This window comes from Telopea speciosissima, chromosome 4, assembly GCF_018873765.1.
Source record: "Telopea speciosissima isolate NSW1024214 ecotype Mountain lineage chromosome 4, Tspe_v1, whole genome shotgun sequence".
Classification (NCBI taxonomy): domain Eukaryota; kingdom Viridiplantae; phylum Streptophyta; class Magnoliopsida; order Proteales; family Proteaceae; genus Telopea; species Telopea speciosissima.
The window spans coordinates 901,248-929,062 of NC_057919.1; the positions used below are offsets into that span (position 1 = coordinate 901,248).

The 27,815-nt window shown below is 41.9% G+C and overlaps 2 protein-coding genes across 7 annotated transcripts in view; both read left to right on the plus strand.

Moving 5' to 3' along the window:
* Nucleotides 1–219: 219 nt before the first annotated feature.
* LOC122658886 (mitochondrial outer membrane protein porin 2-like) lies at nucleotides 220–21,803 on the plus strand. Its single transcript, XM_043854035.1, has 7 exons — nucleotides 220–241; nucleotides 310–412; nucleotides 504–571; nucleotides 20,443–20,553; nucleotides 20,657–20,743; nucleotides 20,841–21,049; nucleotides 21,167–21,803. The coding sequence occupies exons 2-7, from the start codon at nucleotides 364–366 to the stop codon at nucleotides 21,471–21,473; spliced, it is 831 nt and encodes a 276-aa protein (XP_043709970.1). The 5' UTR covers nucleotides 220–241; nucleotides 310–363; the 3' UTR covers nucleotides 21,474–21,803.
* Nucleotides 21,804–23,070: 1,267 nt separating this feature from the next.
* LOC122658887 overlaps nucleotides 23,071–27,815 on the plus strand; it is a 46,480-nt gene continuing 41,735 nt past the window's right edge. For all 6 annotated transcript variants that reach the window (XM_043854041.1, XM_043854036.1, XM_043854039.1 and 3 more), the window contains exon 1: nucleotides 23,071–23,551. In XM_043854041.1, coding sequence (XP_043709976.1) covers nucleotides 23,303–23,551 — 249 coding nt within the window. In that variant the 5' untranslated portion in view covers nucleotides 23,071–23,302. The remainder of the gene's footprint in view (nucleotides 23,552–27,815) is intronic.

Genomic DNA, 27,815 nt, shown 5'->3' on the forward strand with positions numbered 1-27,815 from the left:
CTCATCAGTGACCCCAGGGGGGGAGGAGAGTGGAATTTTTCTCCTCTCAGGTTCCCTGTCCGCTCAGGTTCGCAAGTTCTTCTCATAGGGAGGGCGGAAATGACGACCTCACCCCATTTGGGCAGTGTGTTCGGGCAGGGGTGAGGTCGTCATTTCTGGCCCCCTGTGAGAGGAACCTACGAACCCGACCGGACAGGGAACCTGAGAGGAATTAGGTGAGGGTGTTTCAACTTTCAATAATCCCTTATAGGCACGATCGCGCACCATACGCGCACCAAACACGACCGTGCATGAAACCTTTTGCCCAGTTGGTATCATTTTCTCTTCGAAAAACACTCTTCTCTCTTCCCTTTCTCAAGAAACATGAGTAAAGGTCCGGGGCTCTTCACTGACATCAGCAAGAGAGCCAAAGGTAACTAGAATTGTTATCTCAATGGAAATCCATGATGAGCTGCTTTCTCGTTTCTTTCTTTCTAAAGTCAATACGCTGATTTGATTTGCAGATCTACTCACGAAGGACTACAGCTGCGATCAGAAATTTATCGTCACGACCTACTCTGAAAACGGATTGGTACGAACAGCAGAGGATAAAAATTCAGGCGAACATCTTATTATCTGTTTTTAATTTGGTTTCTTCTTTTAGCGTCTGTAATCGCCTTTACGCCTTTCAGCTACTGCTTTCTGGATTGTGGTTCCGGAACACGTGTATTGTTTTGTTCCAATAAACTCTCGTCGAATGTTTATTATCCTCTCATTCAACTGAACCACCTGTTCAAATGTTATATTGATATTCGACATTACAGATTTCTCCCCCTCCCACCCCATTTGAACCCTTTTCGCTTTCAGTATATTTTGTTTCCTTGGCTGATTGTTTTTGCCTAGTGAGTCGATCTTGCGGTTGTTAAGGATAATAAGCAGGCCTAATCAATTTATGGGTGAGAATTTTATAGTAGGTGCATTTGCGGCTATTTTTTTCTTGTGGATAATAACGCGCAATCGGTATCTTACGAAGTAGCCATAGTTGATATGAGAGTTGTCCTAATACACAAAAGTGTTACAAATTAACAACTTCTTCCTAGAAACCGTAGATTAAACTGTAGTATACATATAGCTAGGCACCAGGGGAAAATTTTGAAAACTGGTAGGTTGCTCCATTCTATCTCTCCCATGGTTCGAAATTTTGATTTTGACCTGGGTTTTGATCCAGGTCGAAACCGAAATAATATTTTGGATTTTGGTTGAATGAAATTTGGTACATTTCAGTTGACTATTTCGGTGGTCAAATGGCCATATTTTGGCCTGAAACTTGAAGGAAACCCTAATTAAGCACATATAAACATATTTCAATCTTTAGATTCTAAAAACACACCCAAAATGGTAGTTTGGCTTCAGACCCTAGAAGAATCTCTTAAAAGTCAATCACAACAACCTTATAAGGTGTAAATTTTGAAATTTGAGGAAATTTGGTCAAATGATGCTTGAATTCCACCCAAATGTTGAAGTGGATGTTTCACAGTTGACCACCAAGTATTGATTCAGTAGAAAAATGAAAATCTTTGCAAAAAAATTAATGTTTTCTAGTAGTTTTGAAGTTCTCTGGTGGAAGGGGCGGAATCATAAAGTTTTGCTGGAACGAGTCAAAATTTCATTGAAATCTTGCTGAAATGAGTCACAATGACTGAAATTTTGGTCAAAATGCAAAATTTCCGGTCGAAATATGGAATGCTTGTAGAGTCAGCCCCTGTTTCGTTTTAAGGCTTCTCGAAACCGAAATAATTTGCGAAACCGAAATATTTTGCGAAATTTCAGTCATTTCGAACCATGCTGTCTCCTATAGACCAAAATCCGACTTTGCATTATCAATTCTAATTTGTCTAAGCTTTTTTTATCCTTATCATCATTATTATTGTTAATTTGTAGATTAGATTGTCGAACCACATTTTGATGGATTTCCCTTTTTCCATCTTCTTTACTGGTTTATAGCACGTACCCTAGAGGTTGCTTAAGTGACCAGAATCAGGTTCTTGGTGGGTGGTGGTCAGAATTGACACTAGGCAACCTGTTGACCTTGGTTAGAACCCCTGACTTGTGCATTCAGGTCTAGTCTCAAGAAGAGCTGTGGTGAAAAGTGGTCTACTGGGTGTTACATGCATTAAGATCAAAAGCAGTAAGGTAACCACCCACATATTGATGCACATCTGGATGTGTTTTCGTATGAAACTTAAGGCTATTACTAAATTGGGGAAATTTCTCACTCCCCTATACTTGGCCTTTATTTACTCAAACTCCCCAACCTCAATTTTTTTTCTTCTAATTACCCCTGAAAAGTGAACTTCCACCTCTTTTTCTCCCCTGGTGTCCCATCCCGCAGCCCCTCCCATGTGCTCGACATCTCCCCATGTCCTTGCCCGATGCATCTTCTCCCTTCCCACTCCCTCTGAATCTCCCCCGCTGCCCCTGGCCATGGACGTCTGTCTCCGTTGCCCCTGGGCCCCATTACTGACTACAAAGAACTCTTTTTTCTTTCCATTATCCAAGCTTTGATTTCTTTCCGTAATCTACTGAGAGCCTCTCTAGGAGGAGGGAACCGAGACCAGAGCCAGTCTCACTATTGATAGCATGGAAAAACCAGGAAACCTTGGAGGCTAATGCAATTGTTTGTGAGCTTCCTGATGCGGTCCAAGCAAAGATTGACAATCTCCTTACCAACGACAAAAAAAGGAAGGCAGGGGAAGCAATGACAGATCCATAATTATTGAACAACAGAGTGAGGAGGTTGATTTGGTACTTGTGTGGTGACCCCTAAGTTGTTTGTTGCATCTTCTTTGCCGTTGATGAGTTGCTTAGGGTGGAACAATTGGTGGTAGGTACCAATATCTCCTTACCAACTACAAAAAAAGGAAGGCAGGGGAAGCAATGACAGATCCATAATTATTGAACAATAGAGTGAGGAGGTTGATTTGGTACTTGTGTGGTGACCCCTAAGTTGTTTGTTGCATCTTCTTTGCCGTTGATGAGTTGCTTAGGGTGGAACAATTGGTGGTAGGTACCAATCCTGGCTTCATCGATCATAGTAGGCTCCAAATCCATGAAGACAGTGCGAGGAATAGGGTTTTAAGTATTGGTAGGTATCGTATCGTATCGGTACCTGTGGATGTCGATACAATATTTATTTTTCAAAAAGGTTTGTATTGATCGTTACCATAGTTGTCAAAGCACTAGGTGATCCAAGGCGTTCGAGGGCCAGCTAAGCGCTTAGGCGACAGGGCGCCTGCCTAGGCGTCACCTAGGTGCTTTAGTATTCATTAATGTATTCTCGTAAGATTTGTCATCATCTCAATCTTAAAATGTCCAGAAAGACTTTCGAAGCCTTACTTATACATTAATTTTTTACTCGTGTTACTTTTGGTTATAATAAACTAGAATATTACAACAACAACTCAACCTTATCTTGTTGTAATGTGGGTTCAATGGTATTATTGTCCAGTAGGGTATTATATATTAGTCGCCCTAAGGGTACTATTGTAACTTGTTCTCATACTCATTTATTATAAATAAAGAGGGCTTACGTCTCATTGACATAAGTTACATTTTCCCAAATATTCCATCATGGTATCAGAGCTAGGAGAATCAACCTTGGGATTCGCGTCTCCCTGCTTATGAAACCCTTGACCACCGTTGCCTATCTTTCTCTTTCTTCGTCAGTTCGTCTCGCGCCGCCAGCACCACCGCCGACCACCATCGCTTCTCTCTCGGCCTAGTGCTACCGCCACACCACCACTTCACTGCCTCTCTCTATCGCCTCACCTTCTGTCGGCCGAGAGCCCCGACCACTTTGCTCTCTTCCCTATTTCTCCTTTGGTGGTGATTATTCTCCCACCAAGGGATCTCTTTTTCTCACCTATGACTTAAACATCTCCTTTTTTGTTTCTTGGAGATTTTCATGTGGTCAGAATTTTTCTCTACCTAGTTTCCCATATTTTTTTGGTGATCGGTAGCCATGTTTGATGAATCTACATCTACTGGACTGGGGGTGATTTGAATGGACATGTTAGGAAAGATCGTAGAGGATTTAAAGGTGTATATGGAGGTATGGTTTTGGAGAGAGGAATGAGGAGGGGACCTCAATTTTAGATTTTGCCGTGGCTTATGATTTATCCATTGTAAACACTTACTTTGAAAAGAGAGAGAGGAGCATTTAGTTACCTTCAAAAGTGGACATCAATGTAAACAAATAGATTTCTTCCTAACTAGAAGGTCCGATAGATTGTTATGTAAAGACTGTAAGGTTATACTAGAGGAGAATCTAACCACACAATATAGATTAGTGGTCATGGATATGTACCTTTCTTCACAGAATCGTAAGAAAGGTGAGCTTATTTGCCCTAGGATAAGGTGGTGGAGCTTAAAAGGAGATACTTTGAAATCATTTACTAATGAAGTGGTCAAACACGGAAAGTACGACTTTGAGGGAGACACTAATACGATGTGGAATGAGATGACTTCTTGTATTAATAAGGTTGCTAAAGACCTTGTTCTGTGTCGCCAGCCTCTGCAAGCCCTTGGATCAATCCATTGTTGTGCAAGTTCTCCCTGCCGGCAAAGACCTTGCTCCGTGTCGCGAAGAAGTTGCGCCTGTGCAACACCATACTGATCACTCTCAGTCTCAAGGTAGGCCTCGAACAAGATTCCGTTACCGGAACCAGCGCCGGAACAAAGCTCGCCCTACTTCGACCTCTTTGGACCTGCTTCGGTCGAATCAACAAGCTTTTTCTGACGGCCAGAACAGATTCAGTCTTCTTGCAGCATCTGAGGATTCCGACCTATGCCCCTGTCATGAGAAGCTCCAATTTGAGGTTTTTCCCCGCCGTAGGTCTCGGATGGCGGAAACTGCTGCTACGGATCCTTCCATTTTAAGCTCTATTGGAGATGCTCCTGCTCCTGATGGTCCTTTGTCGAGGTTTGACCAGGATATTGGTGCCTTGGCTTCTTGCGATTTGGATCTGCCTCTTCCCCTGGCTACGTCTGAGCAAGGTAATAGTTCTTTTATCCCTGGTGACGTGGACCCACTTGCTTTCCCAACTGTTGTGGACATTTCTGCCCCTGAGTTGACTCCCTCTGTTCCTAACTCATCCCTGCCTTTTTGTCCTTTGGGTTCTCGGGTCTACCCCCCTGGCGGTTCAACTTTTAACCCGTCATCTCCTCTTAACCCGAATGTCCTTCCTTCTTTTGCCCGACATTTCGACTCCTTTGGTTCAACGTAAAGTCCTCCCCTCACCTGCAATTCTTGGCCATCCCTTCGACTGCTCTTACCGTCGGCAATACCCCAGTGCCCCTCGCTCTCGGTCTGTAATTTCTAGGCTCTCTGAGCCTTTGCTGCCTTCCCCTTCCTTTTCCAAATGAACCACGGTCTCATTTGGAATAGTAGGGGCCTGAACTCCCCTTCTAAACATGCTGATGTTTGCTCGCGTCTTTGTGACTCTCGTTCCAGTTTCTGTTGCCTTTTGGAGACTCACATCAAAGAGCCCAACTCTGCAAAAATTCTTCATTCCATTGCCCCTAGCTGGTCTTTCCTCTCCTATTATCCTCACCACCCAAATGGTCAAATCTGGTTTTTTTGGGATCCCGAAAAAATTTCTATTTCTCTTTTATCCTCCTCCTCACAGTTCCTCCACCTTAGTTTCTTTGACAGTATGGGTCACATCTCCTTTTTCACTGTGGTCTATGCCCACAACTGTTCTTCTCAAAGGCTTTCCTTATGGGATGATCTCCGCTCCATTGCAACCCAAGTGGGGTCCCATCCTTGGGGCTTGGCAGGAGACTTTAATGTCATCAGATATAGTTATGAAAAACAAGGAGGTGATCACTTTGACATGGAAGCCATGGTCTCTTTCAATGAATGTATAGTGGACATTGGAGTCAATGACCTTAGATGGTCTGGTTTTCCTCTAACTTGGAGTAACAAAAGAGCTGGAGCTCACCGCATCTCATGTAAGCTTGACAGAGTAATTGTCAATGAAGCTTGGCTTTCAACCTTTCCAGCCTCCCATGCTTCCTTTAATAATCCAGACATTTCTGACCATTTCCCCATCTCCCTTGCTATCCAACCTCTCACTTCTTTTGGTCCTAAACCTTTCAAGTATTTTGACATGTGGTCCTCTCATCCCACTTTTCTCCACACGGTTGAGGATGCTTGGGATAAGCTTGTTTATTCTTTCTCTACCCCTCTCATTGCCTTCTCTAAAAAGCTTCGCAATGTCAAGGCAGCTCTTAAAGATTGGAACACTAACATCTTTGGCAACATCACTGAGCAAGTCAAGGATTGCAAAGATAGGCTTTCCTCTATTCAGTTACGGCTTTAGACAAACAATCTCAATGGCTCTCTTGCTGAAGAGGAGAAAGCTACATCCCTTGAGCTCTCCTCCTTACTTACTCGGGAAGAAAGTTTTCTTAAGCAGAAATCCAGAATTAAATGGTTGGACTTGGGTGATTCAAATACTGCCTATTTCCACCGTTCAGTGAAAGCTAGAGTTAATTCAAACTCCATTCTTCAGCTTACTTCCCAGGATGGCTCTGTTGTTACTACAGTTCAGGACATCAAAGGCTTGGCTGTTCAGTATTTCAAGGATATTTTCAGTGCTGCTCATGAGGATACAAACACCATCCCGAATCACTTGCTCAACAAGGTCCTTCCTTCTGAATACCTGGATTTATTGCACTCCATTCCCAAGGAAGAGGAAATTGTGGCTGCTATTCATTCCCTCAAGGTAAATGGAGCCCCCGGCCCTGATGGTTTTAGTATGGGATTCTTCCTAGCTGCTTGGGATATTATCAAAGTGGATTTAATTGCTGCCATGAGAGTTTCTTCTTCAACCCTAGCTAGATCAAAGGTATCTCAACCATACCTTCCTTTGCCTCATTCCTAAAAAGGAGGGTGCTTCTTTTATGAATGAGTTTAGGCCCATTGCCCTTTTTAACCTGTTATACAAGTTCATTGCCAAGATTCTTGCCAGAAGACTTAAAAGTGTAGTGGATCTTCTTGTCAGTGATAACCAATCGGCTTTCATTCCTGGCAGAAACATAGCCGACTACATCTTTCTTTGCATTGATATTGTCAGAGGGTTTGATTGGAAAAATCACTCTTCCTCTGTCCTTCTGAAGATTGATATCCATAAGGCTTTTGATTCGCTAAGATGGGATTTTATAATTCAAGTGATGATCAAGATGGGGTTTCCTTTGGTCTTTGTTAATTGGATCCACTATTGCATTTCCTCCCCAATATTCGCTGCTTTGGTTAATGGGAGCCCGTCTGGCTACTTTGGTGCTTCGGTGGGGATTCGTCAAGGCTGTCCTCTATCTTCGTATTTGTTTGCTTTGGCTTTGGAGGTTCTCTCTAGGGAAATCCAAATTTGCATTGATCAGCATCTCATCTCCCCTTTGCCAAAGTGTAAAGCTCTCAAGCTGACTCACTTAGTTTTTGCAGATGACCTTATGATCTTTTCTAAGGCCTCCATTACCTTGCTTGAGTCTATTTTGCTCTGTCTGCAACACTTTCACGAGTTATCAGGCCTTCGCACCAACCCTTCCAAGTCCCTCTTATTTTTTGCTGGGGTCTCTAAGTTGGACAAAACTGCTTTCCTTGACAAATCAGACTTCCTTGAGGGTCATCTGCCAGTTAAATACTTGGGGCTTGCTCTGATTCCTGCCAGGCTTTCAGCTCACCATTGCAACCCGATGTTGGATCTTATTCGGAAAAGACTTCAGTTGTAGAAAGGCAAGTTACTATCTTATTCAAGCAAATTGGTTCTTATCAAATCAGTTCTGGAGGCTTCTTATATCTACTGGTCTAGTATCTATGGTCTCCCACAATCTACTATAAAGTCTTTGGAATCTCACCTGACTTCTTTTCTTTGGAAGGGTAATGATTCTTCTAGATTTCTCCACCTTCTAAGTTGGGCTACTGTTTGCTTGCCTAAGAAGGAAGGTGGCTTGGGTATCAGAAGGATCAAAGATGTGAACATTGCAGGTATTATCAAGCTAATCTGGAAGATCGCTACAAAAAAGAAAAGCATCTGGGTTGATTGGATTTACTCGGAGCCTCTCCGTTAGGACTCCATTTGGACTGCTTCAGCCTTGTCAGATGCTTCTTGGTTTGGCGTAAGATCCTTGCAACCCGCCATTTGGTGATTCATTCCATTCGTTCTTAGATTGGGGATCGTCTCTCTTCTTTCCTTGGGTTGGACCACTGGCACCCAAAAGGGATCCTCCTTCACTCAGTCACTCCCAGAATCATTTATGCTTCTGGCCTCCACAGGCTCTCTTTGGTTGCTGATATCATTGACCAGGCTGGTTGGTTTCCCCCCCCCCCCTTCTTCCATCCCTGTGCTGAATCTTATTTGGAATGACCTTCAACTCATCTCCAGAAGACCGGCGGATAGAGGTGATTGTGTTTCTTGGTCATCAAACAATTCTACCTCCTCCTCTAAAGCAGCCTGGAATTTAGTCCGTCTGAAAGGCCCGTTAGTCCCTTGGAGGAATCTTCTTTGGTTCAAGTATCACATCCCCCGTCACTGCTTCACAGCTTGGAGGATTTTCTCTAACTGTCTTCCTACTCAGGCCTTTCTTCATAACCGCCATATTTCAGTCTCCCCTTCTTGTTGCTTCTGTTGGAACAATGTTAAAGACTCGGACCATCTTTTCTTTGGTTGCCCTACTGCTTCTGCCATTTGGAAAGGAATCTTATCCAAATGCTGGCCTTCATCTAGAAGAATCCTTCCTTTCTTTAGAGAGTGGATTTGGATTGATATGACTTTTGGAGGCTCCTCTATCTGTGACTCGGTCGGCAAGATGGCTTTTTGTGCAACTCTGAACCATATTTGGATGGAGCGTAATATCAGGAAATGGACCTCCAACTCTTGGTCCTACCATCAGATTTGGGATTCCATTGCCTTTGAAATTAAAGCAGAGTTATCGTGTGCTCCTCCTTCTTCTTGTATTGACACCCCAAGGAACAGGCACATTGTTGTATCCTGGGGTCTCTCTTGTAGTTTCTGCCCCTCTTCTTTAAGGTTGGCTGGTTGTTTTTCCCCCTAAGGGGGCCCTTGTATTTTTCTCTCTCTCTTTGGTAATGAAATTTTTTATTCACCCAAAATAAAAAAGGTTGCTAAAGATGTCCTAGACGAATTAAAAGGAAAACATCATTCCTTTAGAGTGACTTGGTGGTGGGATGATGAGATTCAAACATCCATTAGGACTAAGAAAGTTGCTTTTAAGACATGGCAAAGGACCAAGGATGTAGAGGATCTACAAAGGTATAAATTTGCCAGAAATGAAGCTATGAAGATTGTGGGAAAAGCAAGGGCGAAGAAATATGAAGATCTTTATAACAATATTAGCGCAAAGGAAGGGGAAAAGCCTATTTATAAGATAGCTAAAGCGAGGAGAAGGAAGAGTAGAGATCTCGACTATGTTAGATGTATTAAAAGTGGAAATGGTAAAGTTCTAAAAAAGGATGAGGACATTAAGAAGAGATGGGAAGGTTATTTTTGCAGCCTACTAAATGAAGACACTTCAAGTAATAGTGTTCTAGAAGGTTGCATTACCCATCAAGACACCACATGTTGTAGATATATATGAAGAATTAGGGTTTCTAAAGTAAGAAAAGCTTTGAGGATGAAATTAGGCAAGACACAAGGCCCAGATGAAATCCCAATAGAAGTGTGGAAGAGCTTAGGAATTTGTGGTTTATCTTGGCTAACCAAGCTGTTTAATAAGATTACGAGCACAAGGAAAATGCCAGATGAATGGAGGAGAAGCATTGTGGTTCCGGTTTACAAAAATAAAGGTGATATTCAGAGCTGCAATAACTATAGAGGCATAACTAATGAGTTATACCATGAAATTATGAGAGAGAGTTATTGAAACCCACTTGAGATAAGAAACTACCATTACGGAGAACCAATTTAGTTTTATGCCAGGAAGATCCACGATGGAAGCTATTTACCTAATTAGGAGAATTATGGAAAGATATAGAGATTGCAAGAATGATCTCCATATGATCTTTATTGACCAAGAAAAAGCTTATGACAAAGTCTGTAGAGAGTTACTCTGGCAAGTACTAGAGAAGAGAAGTGTTTCAAGTAAATATGTGGACATAATTAAAGATATGTACGATGGAGCGGTGACAAGTGTAAAAACTGTAGGGGGACAAAGCAGTGAATTCCCAATTACAATTGGGTTACATCAGGGATAAGCTTTAAACATGGTTCGAAAACTCGTCTCGAACAGCCATCTTGACTAGGTCGAGTTTTTCGAGATCTCGAGATCTCGGCGAAGACAGTGTATCAAATTTTTTTATTTTTTTTTGGAACTATGTTTCGGTGGGCAAATGGCCATAGTTGCCTTCGAAACTTTATGGGAAGCTTGTTTTAGGCTTAATAAACATATTTAAAGGTTCAAATTGAAAAAAAAAACCTTCCAATTTGGTGTTTTGGATTTGCACCCTTGGTTGGTGCTCGACCATCGTTGCCTTGACTCTGTTAGGGGCGTAGTAGTTTGATTGCTTAGCACGCGCATCCGTTTTCTTGCTTGCGTGGTAGTGCAATAGTTTGATTGTTGGGCCTGTTCTTTCTAATTCAATAAACAAAAGAGGGGGGAAGCGCCCATTTGAAGTGGCAAAGGTTAGAAAGGTCGAATCTTTAATGTAATATTGCCTGCTCTACACATTATTTGAAAGTAAAACAAGTATATTATGCAATAATGGATGAAGATACATAATCTTGAAAAGAAATATTTAAAGACTTCAAGTTTCTACTAGAAACTACATTACTTGCTGCAATGAACAATAAGTCAATAATACATAACATAAGTCCCAAGTCCCAAGTCCCAAGTCCCAAGTCCCAAGTCCCAAGTCCTAACTCCTAACTCCCAACAATAAGTCAATAATACCAACTACCAAGTACAATGAACAATAATTCATAAGTCTCCCAAGTCCCAACAAGTGACCGCCTAGTGCCTGCTGATATGAACTATGACATGTTGGATCGAGTCCACTAATGGTCCGATGGAGACGACGTGCATTGTCCTGTGTCTGCATGACATCTAAATGCCATGTCATAGTGTTCGAGAAGAAACAACAATAGTCCTCCACAGCTGCACTATAAATGGTCTCATCTATATATTGCATATAGCCTATCTTAGGGTATAGGTCACCGTAGTGTGAAGAAATAGTTATTGAGTCACTCTTATAAGATCCATACCGATGCATGCACGGCTGGTGGGTTGGGTAGACGAAAAAACTGTCGACAAAGGCTGATCTAGTATGTTCCTATGACTATTAGTAGGCGTCATAATCATAACTCGGAACGGATAAAGAAGATCCATGCTCCTCTATGCTAATGGAATGCCCATATGAATTATACTTTGAGATGAGGCTCTCTGCGTAAAATATGGGGCACACCAATGCCCACTTCCTCTGCTTTCCCCTATACTCATTCCTCTCATAGTGCTAGACAAGCTATCAATGTCTATACAATCAACCTGCCTACTTGCTCCAAACCGGTGATGATTTCCTCTCGTGTAGGCTATGGATGGACATCCTCAGTGGTCCGTATCCTGTGTGGCATGATCAGACTGGGTCTCACCTGTGAAATGAACCGGCTCCGACTGTGCCTCCTGAATCTCCTCTCCTTGATCATACTACTCTTGCATTCCTTCATATCTATCACCCTCATCATCCTCACCATCATCATCATCGTCGTCACCGTCACCGTCACCATCACCATCACCATCACTGTCCCGTCTCCATCACCTCCATGAGTAGACAGTATGCGAGGCTGAGTCTCCTGACTCCTTGAGGAAGTGGACCAATCATGGTCCTCATCATCGTCTACACCAGGTGTGGGCTCGAACGGTTGGGGTGTCTTTGAGTGTATCATACCCTTTGTAGCCATGAACTCATTCACACTAACACCCATCTCACTGGCTATACATGGGTCAGGCCTACCCCCAGATTGATCCATCACTGGCTCACCTCTATCCCTGACCCAATCCACAATAGAACCCTCATCCTCTGACTTGATCTAGAAAACATCGGCGAGCTCGATCTGGGAAGTGTCATTCTCCATACCAAGGCGTATGTGTTGCATCCTCAGTCTCATGTTATAATGCACATACACCAAGTCAGCTAGGCGTTGGGAACCTAATTGATTTCACCTCTTTGAGTGGATGAGCGAAAACGTATTCCAGTTTCGCTCACAACTGGAGGTGGAAAATGTCTAGGATAGGACCTTGATTGCTAGCCTCCTCAAATTTTCTGCCGAACTCCCATACAACACCTACCATTCAGCTGCATTACAACAAAAACACATGTTATTTGCATTCACAAGTTTAAATAGATATGTAGAATATACTAGTATACTACTTAATTGCTTATTTGCTTACTAGCATCAGCACTATTTCGGCCAACCTCTGTGGTTGGGGATCCAAAACTCTTTGTCGCATCCCTGAAACTTTTCATCTATACCCATTTGGAAAATTGTATATGTTAGGAACCCATTATGAGTAATTATTTATTATATTCATAAAGAAGTACATAACTCACCTCATTGTTGCTAATAGCCTGTTGGGTTTTGTTTGGTTCCAACTTCGCAACCACTGCCTTCACTGCTTCTATAAGGTCCGCCGTATTCATCCAAAGTTTATGGTTATATTGATACTTGGGGTTTAGGTAATATGCTGAAAATTGACATATAGAATTATAGATATTGTCAATGTATTATATATTCTATTAAGGTATGAATAACAAAGTCTCATGTGAATTAGACACATAAATTAAATACTCACCAACCTTATGTAGTGGATGCATAGGTTGAAGCTCCCAACGGTCCTTGATAATCTTTAGGTACTTACCACTGCCACGTGGCAGTGTACTGTAGACTCTGTCTATCATCATGTCTACAACAACTTACAATTGTGGCATGGTGGGCCTGAAAGCACAGTCCACCATCCTTAGGACCGAGACAATTGGGCCTAACACTTTTACCATCTTACCCAACTGGGTCCAAAACTCCTCAGATGCAATGGTTGCCTGTGCTGTCCTACCACCAGGGGAACTCGACTCCCTCCATCCAAACCATTCTTTAGATGCAAACATAGCTCTGAGTCAAGTCTTCTTTGTCTCAAAATTCTTTAATGCAATGTAGTTTGTCGCAAATTTGGTGATTCCGGGCCTAACCAAGTCCCCACCACACTTCTCCCTAAACAAATTTAGTGCAAACCCATGGTTGTCAACGAAGGTGCCCACCTATCTAGCACTCTCAACAACACTCTGCACCAATTTTAGCTTTCCCATGTCCTTTAGCATCAAGTCAATGCAATGGGCTGTACAAGGGGTCCAGAAGAGCCGGTACTTTTTGTTGTTCATCAACTTCTGTCCAGCCTTCTTAAAGTTACTTCGGTTGTCTGTCACAATTTGGACAACATTCTCGACTCTCACATCTCTAACAATCTCATTTAATAGCTGATAGATATATTTTGCATATGTTTTCTCCTTAGATGCATCCATAAAGTTGATGATGGACTTTCTTGTGGGCCCAAGTCCAACCATCACACATGATCGTGACTCCGTAGCTCTCCTACATCACCCGCAGCTCATCTCTATATTCTTGTAGCTCTTTTTTCTCTTTTGGTAAATACACATTCATCACCTCATATGTGTTGGGCCCCTTGACCCCTGGGCCAGCCTCAACAACCGCATCTAGCATCGGTTGGTAATAGGGTCTCGTAGTGACGTTTGATGGGATGCTATAGAATAACAACCACTTAGACACAACTTCCCCAACCATTCCCTTCACATTACCCCATGCCCCCTTAATTCTGGGCTGCTTGTTGCCTTTTTTTTCTAAATCTGCCAGGATCCTGCTGTAGTACGGGGTCCATTCGTGGTGGGACCACTGGAACTAGAGGTAGAGGTGGAGCTGCCCTATTACTCTATCTCCTGAAGGGAAATATTGGCTGCCTACCACCTCCACTACCACTAGTCCACTACCACTTGCCGTAGACAGACCAGCTCCTCTGTGTATCCTGCTCATCACGTAAGCTGGCCATGCTCCTCACCTATGCCCACCTTAAATCTCTAGCCTCCACCTCTGTCTCCACATCATTAGGCACATATTCAGGGCCATCACTGTCATCACCACTATCATAATCCCCCTGTATTATGTCTGTGCGGGTCGCACAAACTGCCTTCTCAAATGCTACCTTCGCCTTCTCCTTTTCTGCTTTCCTCCTCTTCCCTCCCCTCATGCTCTCACCTATAGCTCTAGCAACCTCCACAGGTACCTGGGTGCATGCCATCATATCTGTGGCATTCCCTGCCAAATGTTGTTTTAGTCTCATGGCCCCACCTGAATGCATCGCCTTGTGACAATAGTTACATCGTATTTTTTTGTTTGTCACCATCAATAGGAACACCATGCTGCCATGCTATATCTGTCCTGCCTCCTCCCCTGCCTCCTCTCTTGCCTCTTCCGCTGTCGCCTTCTCTGTCAGCCATTATTTCACCTCGTAACTGTTGCATAAAGAAAAAAGAAGCCATTATAAACATGAAAACATCAAACTAGAAGCATACAAACAACTATGTATGCACTTATTATTTTTCCTAACCCTAATATTTATTTTATAATAAAAAATCATTTTTCAGATTTTTTTTCAATAAAATATTGGCCTAATACTTAAAAAAACAAGTATGGTACAGCATTTGAAGCCTCATATGTGCTTCAATTGCTGTACCATAAACTTCCCTTATTTTTCTAATCAAAACAGAATATTTTTTTCTTATTTTTCCCTATTTTTTCAATAAAATATTGGCCTAATACTCAAAAATCAAGTATGGTACAGCATTTGAAGCCTCATATTTGCTTCAATTGCTGTACCATAAATTTCCCTTATTTTTCTAAACAAAACAAAATATTTTTTCTTATTTTTTCCTTATTTTTTTGAATATTTTAAATATTTTTCATAATTTCGAAATTAAAAATAATTATTTACTTGCTGAAAAAAAAATTCAACACCCTGAGGTCATAGATTGGCCTCCGGTGTGTAACATATATATAATTGAGCTCCATCCAATTTATATTAACCTTGTTTTTTTTTTTTTTTTTTTTTTTTTTTCTGATTTTTGTTGTAGGAAAATCAATTTTTTTACCAGAAAAATAAAAAAAATTATAAACAGAAAAAAAATTTCGACACCGTTAGGTCGTAGATCGGCCTCCGGTGTATAACATATAAAAAATCTACACCCATACAACAAGTATTACTCATATTTTTTCCAAAAAATAGCTTTTGTGAATGGTAAATTTACTTGAAATGGAAGAATGTAACCAAATCTGGAGGAATAGGCAGCTCCCAAGTCCCCTTCTAGTGAATCGTAGTTGCAAATGGTGAGGATTTGGCCAAAAAATGAAGAAAGTTAGCTTTTCTCCTTCTCCAGCCCAAAACACCACTCTTTTAACTGAGAGGGTTCGAAATTTCGAACCACAGACCGAGTTCTGTCCCTTTTATAAAGTGGATTTAATGACTCTGCCGATATCTCGCAAGATTTTCGAAACTCACGAGATATCGGTCAAAATCTCGACCGAGAAACTGCATTTTCTTACTTCGTATTACATCTTGTCTCGGCAATGTCGAGTTTTACGAGATTTTCGAAATCTATCTCGAGATCCTGAACTATGGCTTTAAGCCCTTATTTGTTTGCACTTATCATGGATGATTTAACCAGAGACATTCAAGATGTGGTTCCTTAGTGTATGCTTTTTTGCTGATGATATTGTTTTGGTGGATGAGACAAAAGCAAGGATTAACGCCAAATTAGAGTTATGGAGATCAATCTTGGAATCAAAAGGTTTTAAGATAAGTAGAATGAAGATGGAATATATGATCTGTAATTTTGGTTACATTAGGATGAATAATGAGGTGGTGAAACTTGATGAGATGGAAATTCCGCAAAGTGATTATTTTAGATATCTTGATTCAATTATAAATAAAGAAGGTAATATAGAGGATGATGTTTCACAGAGAATCAAAATAGGATGGATGGAGTAGAGAGGTGTGTTCGGAGTGTTGTGTGATCGGCGTATTCCTTTAAAACTTAAAAGGAAAATTTTATAGGATAGTCATACGACCAGCTATGATGTATGGTGCGAAATGTTGGGTAGTTAAGAAGCATCATATAGATAAACTCAGTGTCAGAGATGAGGATGTTGAGATGGATGAGTGGAAAAACTAGGAAGGATAAAGTAAGGAATGATCATATTAGAGCTGATTTGGGAGTACCCTGATACGTGATAAACTACAAGAAAGTCGTTTGAGGTGGCATGGCCATGTTCAACGGAGGCCTTTGGATGCTCCAGTACGGAGAAGTAATTTGATTCAAATTGAAGTAACTAAAAGAGCAAAGGGCAGACCTAAAATGACCTTAGGAGAAGTGGTGAGGAAAGACATGCATAGCTTAGGGCTTGTTTCAAATATGACCTCGAATAGAGCTGATTAGAGGGCAAGGATCCATGTAGCCGACCCCATTTAGTTGGGATATGATGGAATATTTGGGGAAATGTAACTTATGTCAATGAGACACAAGCTCTCTTTATTTATAATAAATGAGTGTGAGAACAAGTTACAATAGTACCCTTAGGGCAACACAATATAATATCCTACTAGACAATAATACCCTTGAACCCACATTACAACACTCCCCCTCAAGTTGGTGTATAGATATCAACCATGCCCAATTTGCTAACAATAGACATGAAACTATTAGTACTGAGTCCCTTAGTAAAGACATCTGTTAACTGATTATTTGAAGGGACAAAAGAAATACAAATTACACCCTGTTCAAGCTTCTCCTTGATAAAGTGGCGATCAACCTCCACATGTTTAGTTCGATCATGCTGAACCGGGTTATGGGCAATACTAATGGTAGATTTGCTGTCTGGGTACAAACGCATGAGAACCTCAACATCAATGCCAAGATCCTGAAGCAACCCTCTAAGCTAGAGTAACTCACATATGCCATGGGCCATGGTATGAAATTCAGCCTCTGCACTTGATCGAGCTACAACTGTTTGCTTCTTGCTGTGCCAGGTAACAAGATTACCACCAACATAGGTGCAGTAACCAGAAGTGCACCTGCGTTCATCAGGGCAACCAGCCCAATCAACATCAATTTAGGACTCAATGCGAAGGTGCTTATGGGTTCAAACAATCCAATGCTTAAATCTGATTTATATTGAAGGAGTTATGTTCCGGTCAAACCTTATTCGATACCATGTCCAAGAACAATATACACTATCAAACTTGGGTTAAAACCACTAGTATTATTTTGAGTGTTCTCTATGTCAAACTAATACATGGATTGGGTTCAAAATGTAAAAAATAGACAGCACAACAAGAATCAGGGCAAAAAAACAACTTTTGGGCCTCGAAACCATGGTTCGAGTTAGCTTGGAGAAAGGACCAGGTTTCAACCGAGATATGGTCGAAACCAAGACAATCTCTGTTTGTAGCTGGTCGAAACCAATGTCAGCACTAAGTTCTCGATCCTTGGGTACACTGGCAAGAAAACTTGTCAATGTGTTGTCCACCTGTACCACAACCACTTGATCCATGACCACGACCTCTCCCTGAAAAAGTGGAACCCCAGCCTCGGCCAGCAATGAAGGCCAAACTATCCTTTAGAGAAGGAGAAGAATCAACTTTGGAAGGAGTAACTAGATGATGAAGACGAGAGAAGACCTCATTGAGGGAATGTACCTTCTCCCCAATAAGAAGTTGACTTTTAAGTTTTACCGGACTGGTAGTCAGAATGGAGACTGGCCAAAAACTTTGCTATGTGGAATTCAGCCCGCTGTAGCTTCAACTGCTCTAGATTTGTAGTAAGGGGTTGATGAATCTGGAGTTCTTCAAAGATGCCCTTATAAACGCTGAAATACTCATTCAGTGATTTGTCCCCGTGTTTAAAATGAAACATCTTCTCATATAATTCATAAATCCGAGAAATTTTTTCTCTTGAGAAAAGATTTCTCACAAATCGTCCTAAATGCCCTTTGTAGTGGTGTGGAACATGAAATTGGCAGCAATAGAGGGATCTACACTGTTCCAGAACCAATATTTTGATGGTGGAATTCTCACCCATCCACTCATATGCAATGATCGTGGATGGATCTTTAGAACCAGCAGAGGGAGGGGTATCTGTGTGTTTCATCTTCTCTTTGGCATGGGTATAGGCCTGCACAGCTTGGGTCCATAACATGTAGTTGGAAACTCCATTGAGTTTAATAGTTGTAATCTGAATCTGGACATTGTCGGCAGGTGGTTTAGGGTCAGCCATCAGAAAATAGATAATACCAAGTTGTAGAAAACAGAAGTACAGCACCCACTTCAACAGTCTAATAATGTAGTAACACAACTGAGAGGTGGTAGCAGTATATTGTGATGAGAAACAGTAGCCGGCAGCAAGCACACCCCAAAACAGAGCAACACAAACCCAGATTTGTGTGATTTCAAGATACAGAGAATCAGTATATCAGAAAGACCTGAAATTGAAAGAGGTACTAATATGGGGCAACAATCTCTCAAAAGCTTGGTCTGATCAGATGGCTAGATCATAATTAATTTAAGAAACAGAAGGTCTGATGTTTTACCTAAAACCAGAGCATCTGCAGGTAGAAAGGAGAATCCAAATTACAGAGAATCAAACCACCAGCTGTTCCCAATATGTGGATCGAGTGTACCTCCAGTATAGTGCAAATAACTCTCAAAATATCAGCAACATCAGCTGGCAGAACAGGAATTAATTTCAGATCTCAAAACCTTGAAGAAAATTTTCAGAAACTGGAACTACAATCATCATATGAATAAAATCTGACCTTTTTATCCAAATAACTTCATGTGCACCAAAGTAGGAGTAGTAGAATGCCCTAATTTAGCTTCGTATCATCATTAACTAGGGCAAAAACCAGTAGATAGCTAGCATAGGTTGCTGCAACCAGAGAACAATCACAGTCCTTTAATGCACTATCAAACCAGAAATCGAAGAGGAAGATTACTGGTTATTGAAGCTCTGATACCATGTGACAATATCAGAAGTATAATAACCAGTAACCACGCAAGAAGAGAGTGAGAGAGAGAGAAGAAGTGAGGAAGAAGAGACTGCTGAGAACACTACAGTCGATACTCAACAGCTACCCCCACTGTCTATATTTATAATCAATAGTTACAACTTAGATTTCCTTCTTAGACAAGGAAACGGAATCCTAGATAAGAAACAATATATTGGATCCTTAGCTATAAAAGGAATGTATAATCTTATCTAACTAGGAAACTAACAAAGCTAATCTAATAAGACTAAGCAGCCATGATAGGGACATTCCCCCTATCGTGGTACACACAATCTGTACCCCCATGGTACAGTATTCCATCCATTTTCACCTTTCTTACAGCTATATTTTCTGAGAGAACTTCTGTATGTGGAGAAATCTTTACATGTATGGCCTTGAAGATTCAGTTTAATATTTTACATTTTTCGCCACCAACTTTCTATTTTGAGCTGGACTGAGGTGAACTTAGAAATCTTGTAGCTGTTTGCGGATTAAGTTTCAGGAGTAGTTTCTTTTCCTGTTAAAAACTTGTATTTTTTTTAAAAATTTTTTTTGTAGAGTAGAATGTTGATATTCATTGGATCTGTTATTAGATTCACATCCACTTTAGTGATTCTTTTTGTTTATCATTATTAGTTCCAGATGCTTTTATTCTCTATTATATATCTCTATAATTTTTGTAAATATTTTTGTAGTCCTCACTTCTAATAGCATTCACGAATGGTTGGTGTAAAGTTCACCAACCAACTTTTCATGTCACACGTGAAACATTTGGTGGGTTCATGTTATAATGGACAGCCACCCATCTTATTGGTCAAATTTTAACCCAAAATGAACATATGATATGGGATAAAAATTAAAATTGCTTTTAAATTTATGGAAATTTTACAAGTATGCGACTAATATCCAGTATTACATATTAGAGCTAATTGGTATTTCTGTAATTTGGTAAAAATTTGGACAGTGTTTTGACCCCTATTGCATGTGATACTTGACCAATGAGATGGTTGCGAAATTCTTTACAACATGGACAGGGTCTTGTTTACCATTACGTACCACATGGCAACTGGTGAACCTTTGCAGACGTACAATTATCCTTTTTGTTTTACTTGCCAACTGAAATTTGCTAATCATAGTACTTGACTCATCTTTCTATACATTCCTCCCCAAAAGTTTGGTTGTTGACTCATCTTTGTTGATATTTTTTGTTTTAATTTTCATCTCTGCTCTCTTGTTTGTAGTCTCTGTCTTAATTGAGGGGCAACTGAATCCTGCTTTATTTTTCCAGGCCATTACTTCAACTGCAGTGAAAAAGGGTGGACTGTCTACAGGGGATGTGGCCACACAATGCAAATACAAGAATGCTCTGATTGATCTCAAAGTTGACATGGAATCAAATGTGTGTTTGCTTTCTTCCTTTCTTTTATTTGTCGTCACAAAAATATAGTGTAAACGTCTTGTTTTTAATTTGTAGGTCATGCTTTTATCCCTAATATTGACAGGTTTCAACAACCATTACTTTCACAGAGATTCTGCCATCCTTGAAGACCATTGCTTCATTTAAACTGCCTGATTACAATTCAGGAAAGGTAATGAGTTTGTTGTCTTAAACTGTTCACAAATTTTGTTACAGAACTTTCGACAGTAAAATTTATATGAGCTGTATTATGTTGAGTTCTATTGCAGCTGGAGGTGCAGTACTTCCATGAACATGCTACCTTTACTGCAGCTGTTGCCCTGAACCAGTCCCCAATAATGGATCTTTCAGCAACTATTGGCACTCCCACTTTTGCTTTTGGTGCAGAGGCAGGTTATGAGGCTAAGTCGGGTAGTTTTACCAAGTATAACACAGGCTTTAGCGTGACACAGCCCAACTCCATTTTTTCAATGATTTTGTAAATCACCCTCCTTACAATTCCTTGCAAGGACATGTAATCATTGGGACAGAAGTGAAAAGGGAAGACAGCTTTGCCTTCTAATACATATTTCCTTCTACTCTTTTTCTTTGCCAGGTCTGACAAGGGAGACACACTGAAGGCATCATATGTGCATCATCTGGATCAGATGAAGAGGAGTGCTGGAGTGGCAGATATCACCCGAAGGTTTTCCTTGAATGAGAACACATTCACTGTCGGAGGATCATATGCTGTTGATCCTCAGACAGCAATGAAGGCAAGGCTCAATAACCATGGGAAACTGGGGGCCCTCCTCCAGCATGAGCTCAAACCCAAGTCAATCATCACAATCTCCGGTGAATTTGACACCAAGACCTTGGACAAGAATCCTAGGTTTGGGTTATCCCTTTCTATCAAGCCTTGAGTGTTCTTTCGATCTGTTCTAAAGATGGATCCCTGTTGATTGTCAGTGCCTTAGTGCCGTTTGGAAGAGAAGGGGGAATAAATAGTTCCACACACATATTCTTTTTTTTTTTTTTCCTGAGGTCTCTGCTTCTTGTGGATTTTTCAATGGATGGTTGGGCCCTATTTCCTTTTTCCATTTTTGTGGAGTCAGTTTTGATGCAGATGCATCTATAATTTTTTTTTATTTTTTTGGTAAATTGTCATTTACTCAGTGATGCCATTGTCACTGGGACCTTAATTCAATTAAATATATTGTTAGCCCATCCAGAACTACTGGAGGCAGGTTGGTTAGGCCAGATCAAATGAACTTGTTTGAAACCATATGAGATGTAATTCAATTACTCTCTTAATCTGTATTCAAGCTTCTTAGTTTATTTGTCACTACTTAAGACTCTGTAGGGCCATGGTCTTTTGTTGACTCTAGGGTTCGACAAGTTGGCATGCCCTAGCCTTCTGGGCATGATACTGATGTTAAGAACTTTATTCATGTGAAAGGTCATTTCAGTATATGCTTGTTCCTTGTATACATGGATCGCTGGGATGCTGTGCAAGACTTTTAAGGAATGTAGTAGGTATTTTTACTCCAGATTGACCGGTAGGGGTGGCTGGCTGCTCCTTTGGTATTCTGAAACAGTGTTTAATACATTGCTTATTCCAAGCATGCACTTGCAAATGATAGGGGTTGAAAGGAAAATTATCTCCTGCAATTCCCTGCCCGGTCCAATTCCCTAGTGCCTGTAATAAGAGGGGGTGGACCCTACCCGGGTAGAGGTGGAATGGTCATTGTGCCTCCCTTGTTAGGGGCACTAGAGGAATTGGACCAAGCAGGGAATTGCAGAGGATAAAGATCCGGGTTGAAGGGAATGGAAGAACGAAGACAAGCAACATTTTCACGACTGAAGTGTACAATACCCTCTGGCATCGTTTTCTCTGGGAATCACAATTGAACTGTATTTTCTTCTCACGAGTAATGAACCAGGTCATAGCAGATTGAACACCAGGAAAGTGGCCACAATAAGTGGTTTACATGAGAACAGTCCGATAAGCTAGCACATATGAAAATGAATGCTACTTGGTTGCGGATAATTATCACTTTAAATTCGCGGGCATCTCTAATTCCTCTAATAGGGGGGAGTGGACCCCACCTTGGGCAATGTTTTTGGGCAGGGGTAGGGTGATTTTTTCCAACCCCATGTGAGGAATTGAACGAATTGGAGCGGACAACGATTCACTTGGTTGCATAGATCCTGCAGCACTAACATAGGAGCATGCAAAAGTATAGCCCTGCCCCCACGAAATAAAAAAACCTCATCTATGTTGATTCTCCTGCCTAAAACTGTTTTGACTCGTGAAAATAGAAATCAATGAACTCCGACCGTTGGATGTCGGAGCCGGCACTTAAGGGCAAAAAATGCACTGTTTTGACGAATTTTTGGTCTCTCATGTTGAAAAAGACGAAACCCGAGATTTCGAAGTATGATAATTTAAGTGTAACTGCGTAAGAGAAGTTTCCCAGCATAGCTTCCCCAAGTCTCACAATACCATACAACTGAAATAGGGTTTCAAAATCGTCCAATTGGCACACCATGTTGCAGAAACTGGGGTACACAAGTTGCCCCCACCAGTCTTACTCTATCTGAAAAACAATGGCAGAAACCAACGATGGAATAGACTCTGGAATCTATTGCTAACCGAAGAACTCAAGGATAGATTAGTAACTGTTGTAATGGTGTCATTTTAAGGGGACAGCCAACCGGAACGGAGTCGTTTTGCGGACTCGAACTGGCGATGGGTGGTGGAGTTTCCAATTCCAGCAGCAGCAGCAGTAGCAGTAGCAGTGAAGATGGAGATGCCGAATGGAGAGCAGCGATTGACTCCGCTGCTAATATGGGTTTCGGTATCTCCACTTCTCAAGGGTTGAATGTCGAACACCATTCCAAAGTCTTAATCGATTATACGGGCCCTTCATGTCTCAATTCTGAAGAAGACATGCACGATAAACACAAATCCCAAGGTCTTAAGCTCTACCAAATCAAGGTTTCTCTCTCTCTCTCTCTCTCTCTCTCTCGTGTGTGTGTGTGTGTGTGCTCGTTTTCCTTAATCGACATTCTGCGTTAATAGTAGCTACCTAGGACAAATCGTGTAAAAGTTAATTGTAGTAAATCATAATAAAGATTACCCTTTTCGAAGGATGTTCTACCAAACTTCTACTTCCTTATGCACCACTTCTCTTGCCCTTTTGTCTCTGGTGAGCTCAACTAGACATTGCTAAGTTCTAACATGTTCTTGTGGTGAAATCCATTTATATACTATGATCTGAACCAAACTTCTTGTTAGGGAAACATGCATTCTATTCCATACACAGAGGCTTAGGGATTACCTGAACCGAATGGAATCGCAGCGGAAGGGACGATCGAATGCGGCTTGCAGTTACGAGCACTTCGCGATCTCCACAAACTTCTCACTTCGTAGAAAAACCCACACCACAAAACCTTAGGCAACTGAATGGAAACCCTAGGATAACACAGAACTTGAAAGAGGGAGAGATCTAATCGATTAATGCACACTTAGGGTTTATGCCTTATATCTATTTATAGGCTAAACCCTGAGATAAGCCAATCAGAGGAGAGATCGGTCACTTGAGTGACCGTCCCTCTCTCTCTCTCGTTTTTGGCTCAGCCGGCCTGCCCCATGTGGGCGGACCAGCTGGGCTTCAGGCCTATGAACGATTTACATCTCCCATTCGCCCACACAGGGCGTATATATCATGCATTCAAGTTTCTCTCATTCCGCGTTATCCTCCATACAGGTAATGGGGCGTGCGGCCTGTCGAGAAGATACAAGGTAGGAGTACTATATCAAACTTCCATCTAACCAACATAGTACATCACTCTCAAAAGTCCCGAAATACCCCAAACGATCTACTTACACCTGATCTAACACTCTCGACCCCTCATGATGAGCAGTGTTAATCCTTGGTATGTAATGTACTCATGACTGCGTTGATCACAAATACGACACGTCGTTCGGGCAATGAATCACATAACAGAGGTGTAACGTCCAATGGTTTTCCCTGAACCCCTCATGTCAATCCAAATATCCCCAACAGCTTTCCCAATTGCTTTCCGTTGGACCGCATCATCCATGGTCCTAAGGAGAACGTCAAAGTAGCGTCATTGGATGTCTTTTTCATGACATTGTCTCAGGTAATAAGGGTACTGTGGGATTAATATAATCCACGTGGCTCACACAGTGACGAAGCAGGGATCCATTCGGTCACTCTCACTATCGGTCGTCATGAGCACATGCAGTATGATGTGCATGCTATGGCGTAACTCCCACTAGGGTGGGCATGTCACTCGCAATAAATAAACGCCATACAGATCTTAGTCTAGTCGCTTCTCTAAGCGCCTAACCTGAGTTTCTAGCACAGTCACTCTCATAGTTTCTGCCTAGAACCCCACATCTGGCTTCCAACAGGCTACTTAGAAGTGTGGTATCTTCTAAGTTGGACCAAGTAAAGGTCTCATCTTAGCTCTAACTAAGGCGCCATAGAGCACAAATGCTCATGGGCTCATTTCGCTCGCTACACCCCAGCGCCGAGGCGAATCACCCGTGTGAGTGAGTCGATTCTAAGCTTGGTGACATCTTTACAAACAATGAATGTATACACACAAGATTACTCAAACAAATATATGCTCTTCAATAAATGTAAGAGAAATACAGATAAATGTCCATCACAAACAAAGTGTTCCCGAAACAAATACATATCAGATCCGGCTGAGTCCCAAGTTCCTAACGTGAACGAGGAAAACATCTCTAGCAATGGACTTAGTCAACGGATCAGCCAACATATTGTCAGTGGAGATATGCTGCAGAACTTCACCTCGCGCAACCATGTCTCGAATGTAGTGATACCGTATATCAATGTGCTTGGCTCTACCATGGAATTTTGGGTCCTTTGCAAATGCAAGCGTTGCTGTGCTGTCACAGTGTATAAGCACAGTGTCGTCTGAGTGAGCAGAAACGCTAAGTCTCTACAAGAACCCCCTGAGCCAAACGGCTTCCTGTACTGCTGCCGAACATGCGACGTACTTCGACTCCATTGTAGATAGGGCGATGCAGGTCTGTTTCTTGCTACTCCAAGTGACAGCCCCGCCTCCCAGGACAAACGCATACCCCAAAGTGGACTTGCGCTCGTCTCTATCACTAGCCCAATTAGCATCAATGTAGCCTCTCAATCTCAAGTCTGTATCACTGAAGGTGAGCGAGAGGTCTGCAGTGCCACGTAGGTATCGAAGTATCCTCTTTATTGCCTGCCAATGAGCTGGCCCTGGGTTACTCTGGTAACGGGTCACCATGCCAACGGTAAAACAAATATCTGGACGCGTGCACATCATCGCATACATCAGACTACCTACTGCCACTGCATAGGGTATTTTGGACATTTGGTTTCTCTCTTTATCACTCTTAGGGCATTGGTCTAGGCTCAAAGTACATGCCTTGTCCATTGGAGTGCCAATGGGTTTCGAGTTGCTCATATGGAACCGCTCCAGGACTTTCTTTATGTAAGTCTCTTGAGACAAACTAAGAAGTCTCCTAGTGCGATCCCTCACAATCTTCACGCCCAACACAAAGTTGGCCTCACCCATATCCTTCATCTCAAAAGTGGAGGACAACCACCCTTTAGTGGCGACAATCATTTCAATGTCATTCCCAGCCAACAAGATGTCATCAACATACAATGATAGGATAAGAAACCCCGCCTTGGACTGTTTAACATACACACAGTGGTCCTCTTCAATCATGTCAAAACCCGTAGTGGTAATGGCATGGTGAAATCTAATGTACCACTGCTTGGACGATTGCTTAAGGCCATAAATGGAACGTTTGAGACGGCAGACTTTACGCTCATGTCCCTTCTTCTTAAAGCCCACAGGCTAAGCCATAAAGATCTCCTCGTCCAGTTCTCCATTGAGAAAAGCAGTTTTAACGTCCATTTGGTTGAGTTTCAAATCCAACTTTGTGACAATGGCTAGAATGAGGCGTATTGAGGCCATTCTCACCACAGGGGAGAACGTCTCATTATAGTCTATACCCTCCTTTTGGGTATATCCCTTCGCCACAAGATGTGCCTTATACTTGTCAATTGATCCATCTGCCTTTCGCTTGACCTTCAGAACCCACTTGTTCCCTATGGCCTTGCGCCCAGGTGGAAGATCAACTAACTCCCAGACTTGGTTCTTGCTCATAGAACTCAACTCATCTTCCATAGCAGCTTGCTACCTTTCCTTAGCTGGAGAAGAGAGCGCCTCACTCACTGAGGCTGGCTCATCCTCATCCCTCAGGGCATAGATGAGGGTAGCGTCCCCTTCAATCTCAAAACAACGTCGGGGAACGTGTCCACGTGCGCTCTTACTTGCAGAGGGTTCTTGACCCGCGGGTTGTGCGCTTTCATTAGGTAGCGCACTCCCACTGGGCTGATGATCACTCTCACCTTCTCTGGCGATCTCTTGATGAGTGTTTAATTCCTCACCCTCGCCAAGAGTAGGTGAGACGCTTTCATCAGTCTCTATCTCAAAAAGATGAAGGTCTCTGCTAGCGTTACTAATGCTAGGGAAATCGGTCTCTAAAAAATCCACATCGCGGGACTCACTCTCTGTCATTCTTCCATCTTGATGTTCACTGTACACTACATAGCCTTTCGAGCTATCGGAATATCTTATAAAGATACTCTTTTTAGCTCTAGGGCCAAGTTTCCCAAACTTATGGGAGGTACTATGAACATATCCTGCACATCCCCATAGTCGCATATGCCCCAAAGTGGGCTTTGCGCCTTTCCACAATTCATAGGGAGTAGAGGAAACTGACTGTGACGGCACGCGGTTAAGGACGTAGGCAGCAGTCAACATAACATCCCCCCAGAAGGATATTGGGAGGTTAGCCTACGCCATCATCATTCTAACCATATCTAAAAGCGTCCTATTCCTCCGCTTTGCTATACCATTTTGTTGTGACGTGTGGGGAATAGTCAGCTACCTAGTGATTTCTTTTTCCTCACACATCTCTTTAAATTGATCGGACAGATACTCGCGTCCTCGGTCAGTGTGCAAAGTTTTTAACCTCTTGCCTTTCTGATTCTCAACCTCTGCTACAAAGCTTTTGAAGCAATCTAGCGCTTCGTAGGGGTGAGCGATCAGATACACATAACCATATCGCGAATGATCATTGATAAAGGTGAGAAAATAGGAAGCACCATGACGTGCCTTCACATTCATTGGTCCGCAGATGTTCGAATGGA

What these genes read in the sequence shown, in the direction of transcription:
- LOC122658886 (XM_043854035.1), top strand. Translation starts at nt 364, where the DNA reads ATGAGTAAAGGTCCGGGGCTCTTCACTGACATCAGCAAGAGAGCCAAA. An exon ending in CATCAGCAAGAGAGCCAAAG is followed by an intron (nt 413 to 503) that starts GTAACTAGAATT and finishes TTTGATTTGCAG; the next exon opens with ATCTACTCACGAAGGACTAC. An exon ending in AAGTTGACATGGAATCAAAT is followed by an intron (nt 20,554 to 20,656) that starts GTGTGTTTGCTT and finishes TAATATTGACAG; the next exon opens with GTTTCAACAACCATTACTTT.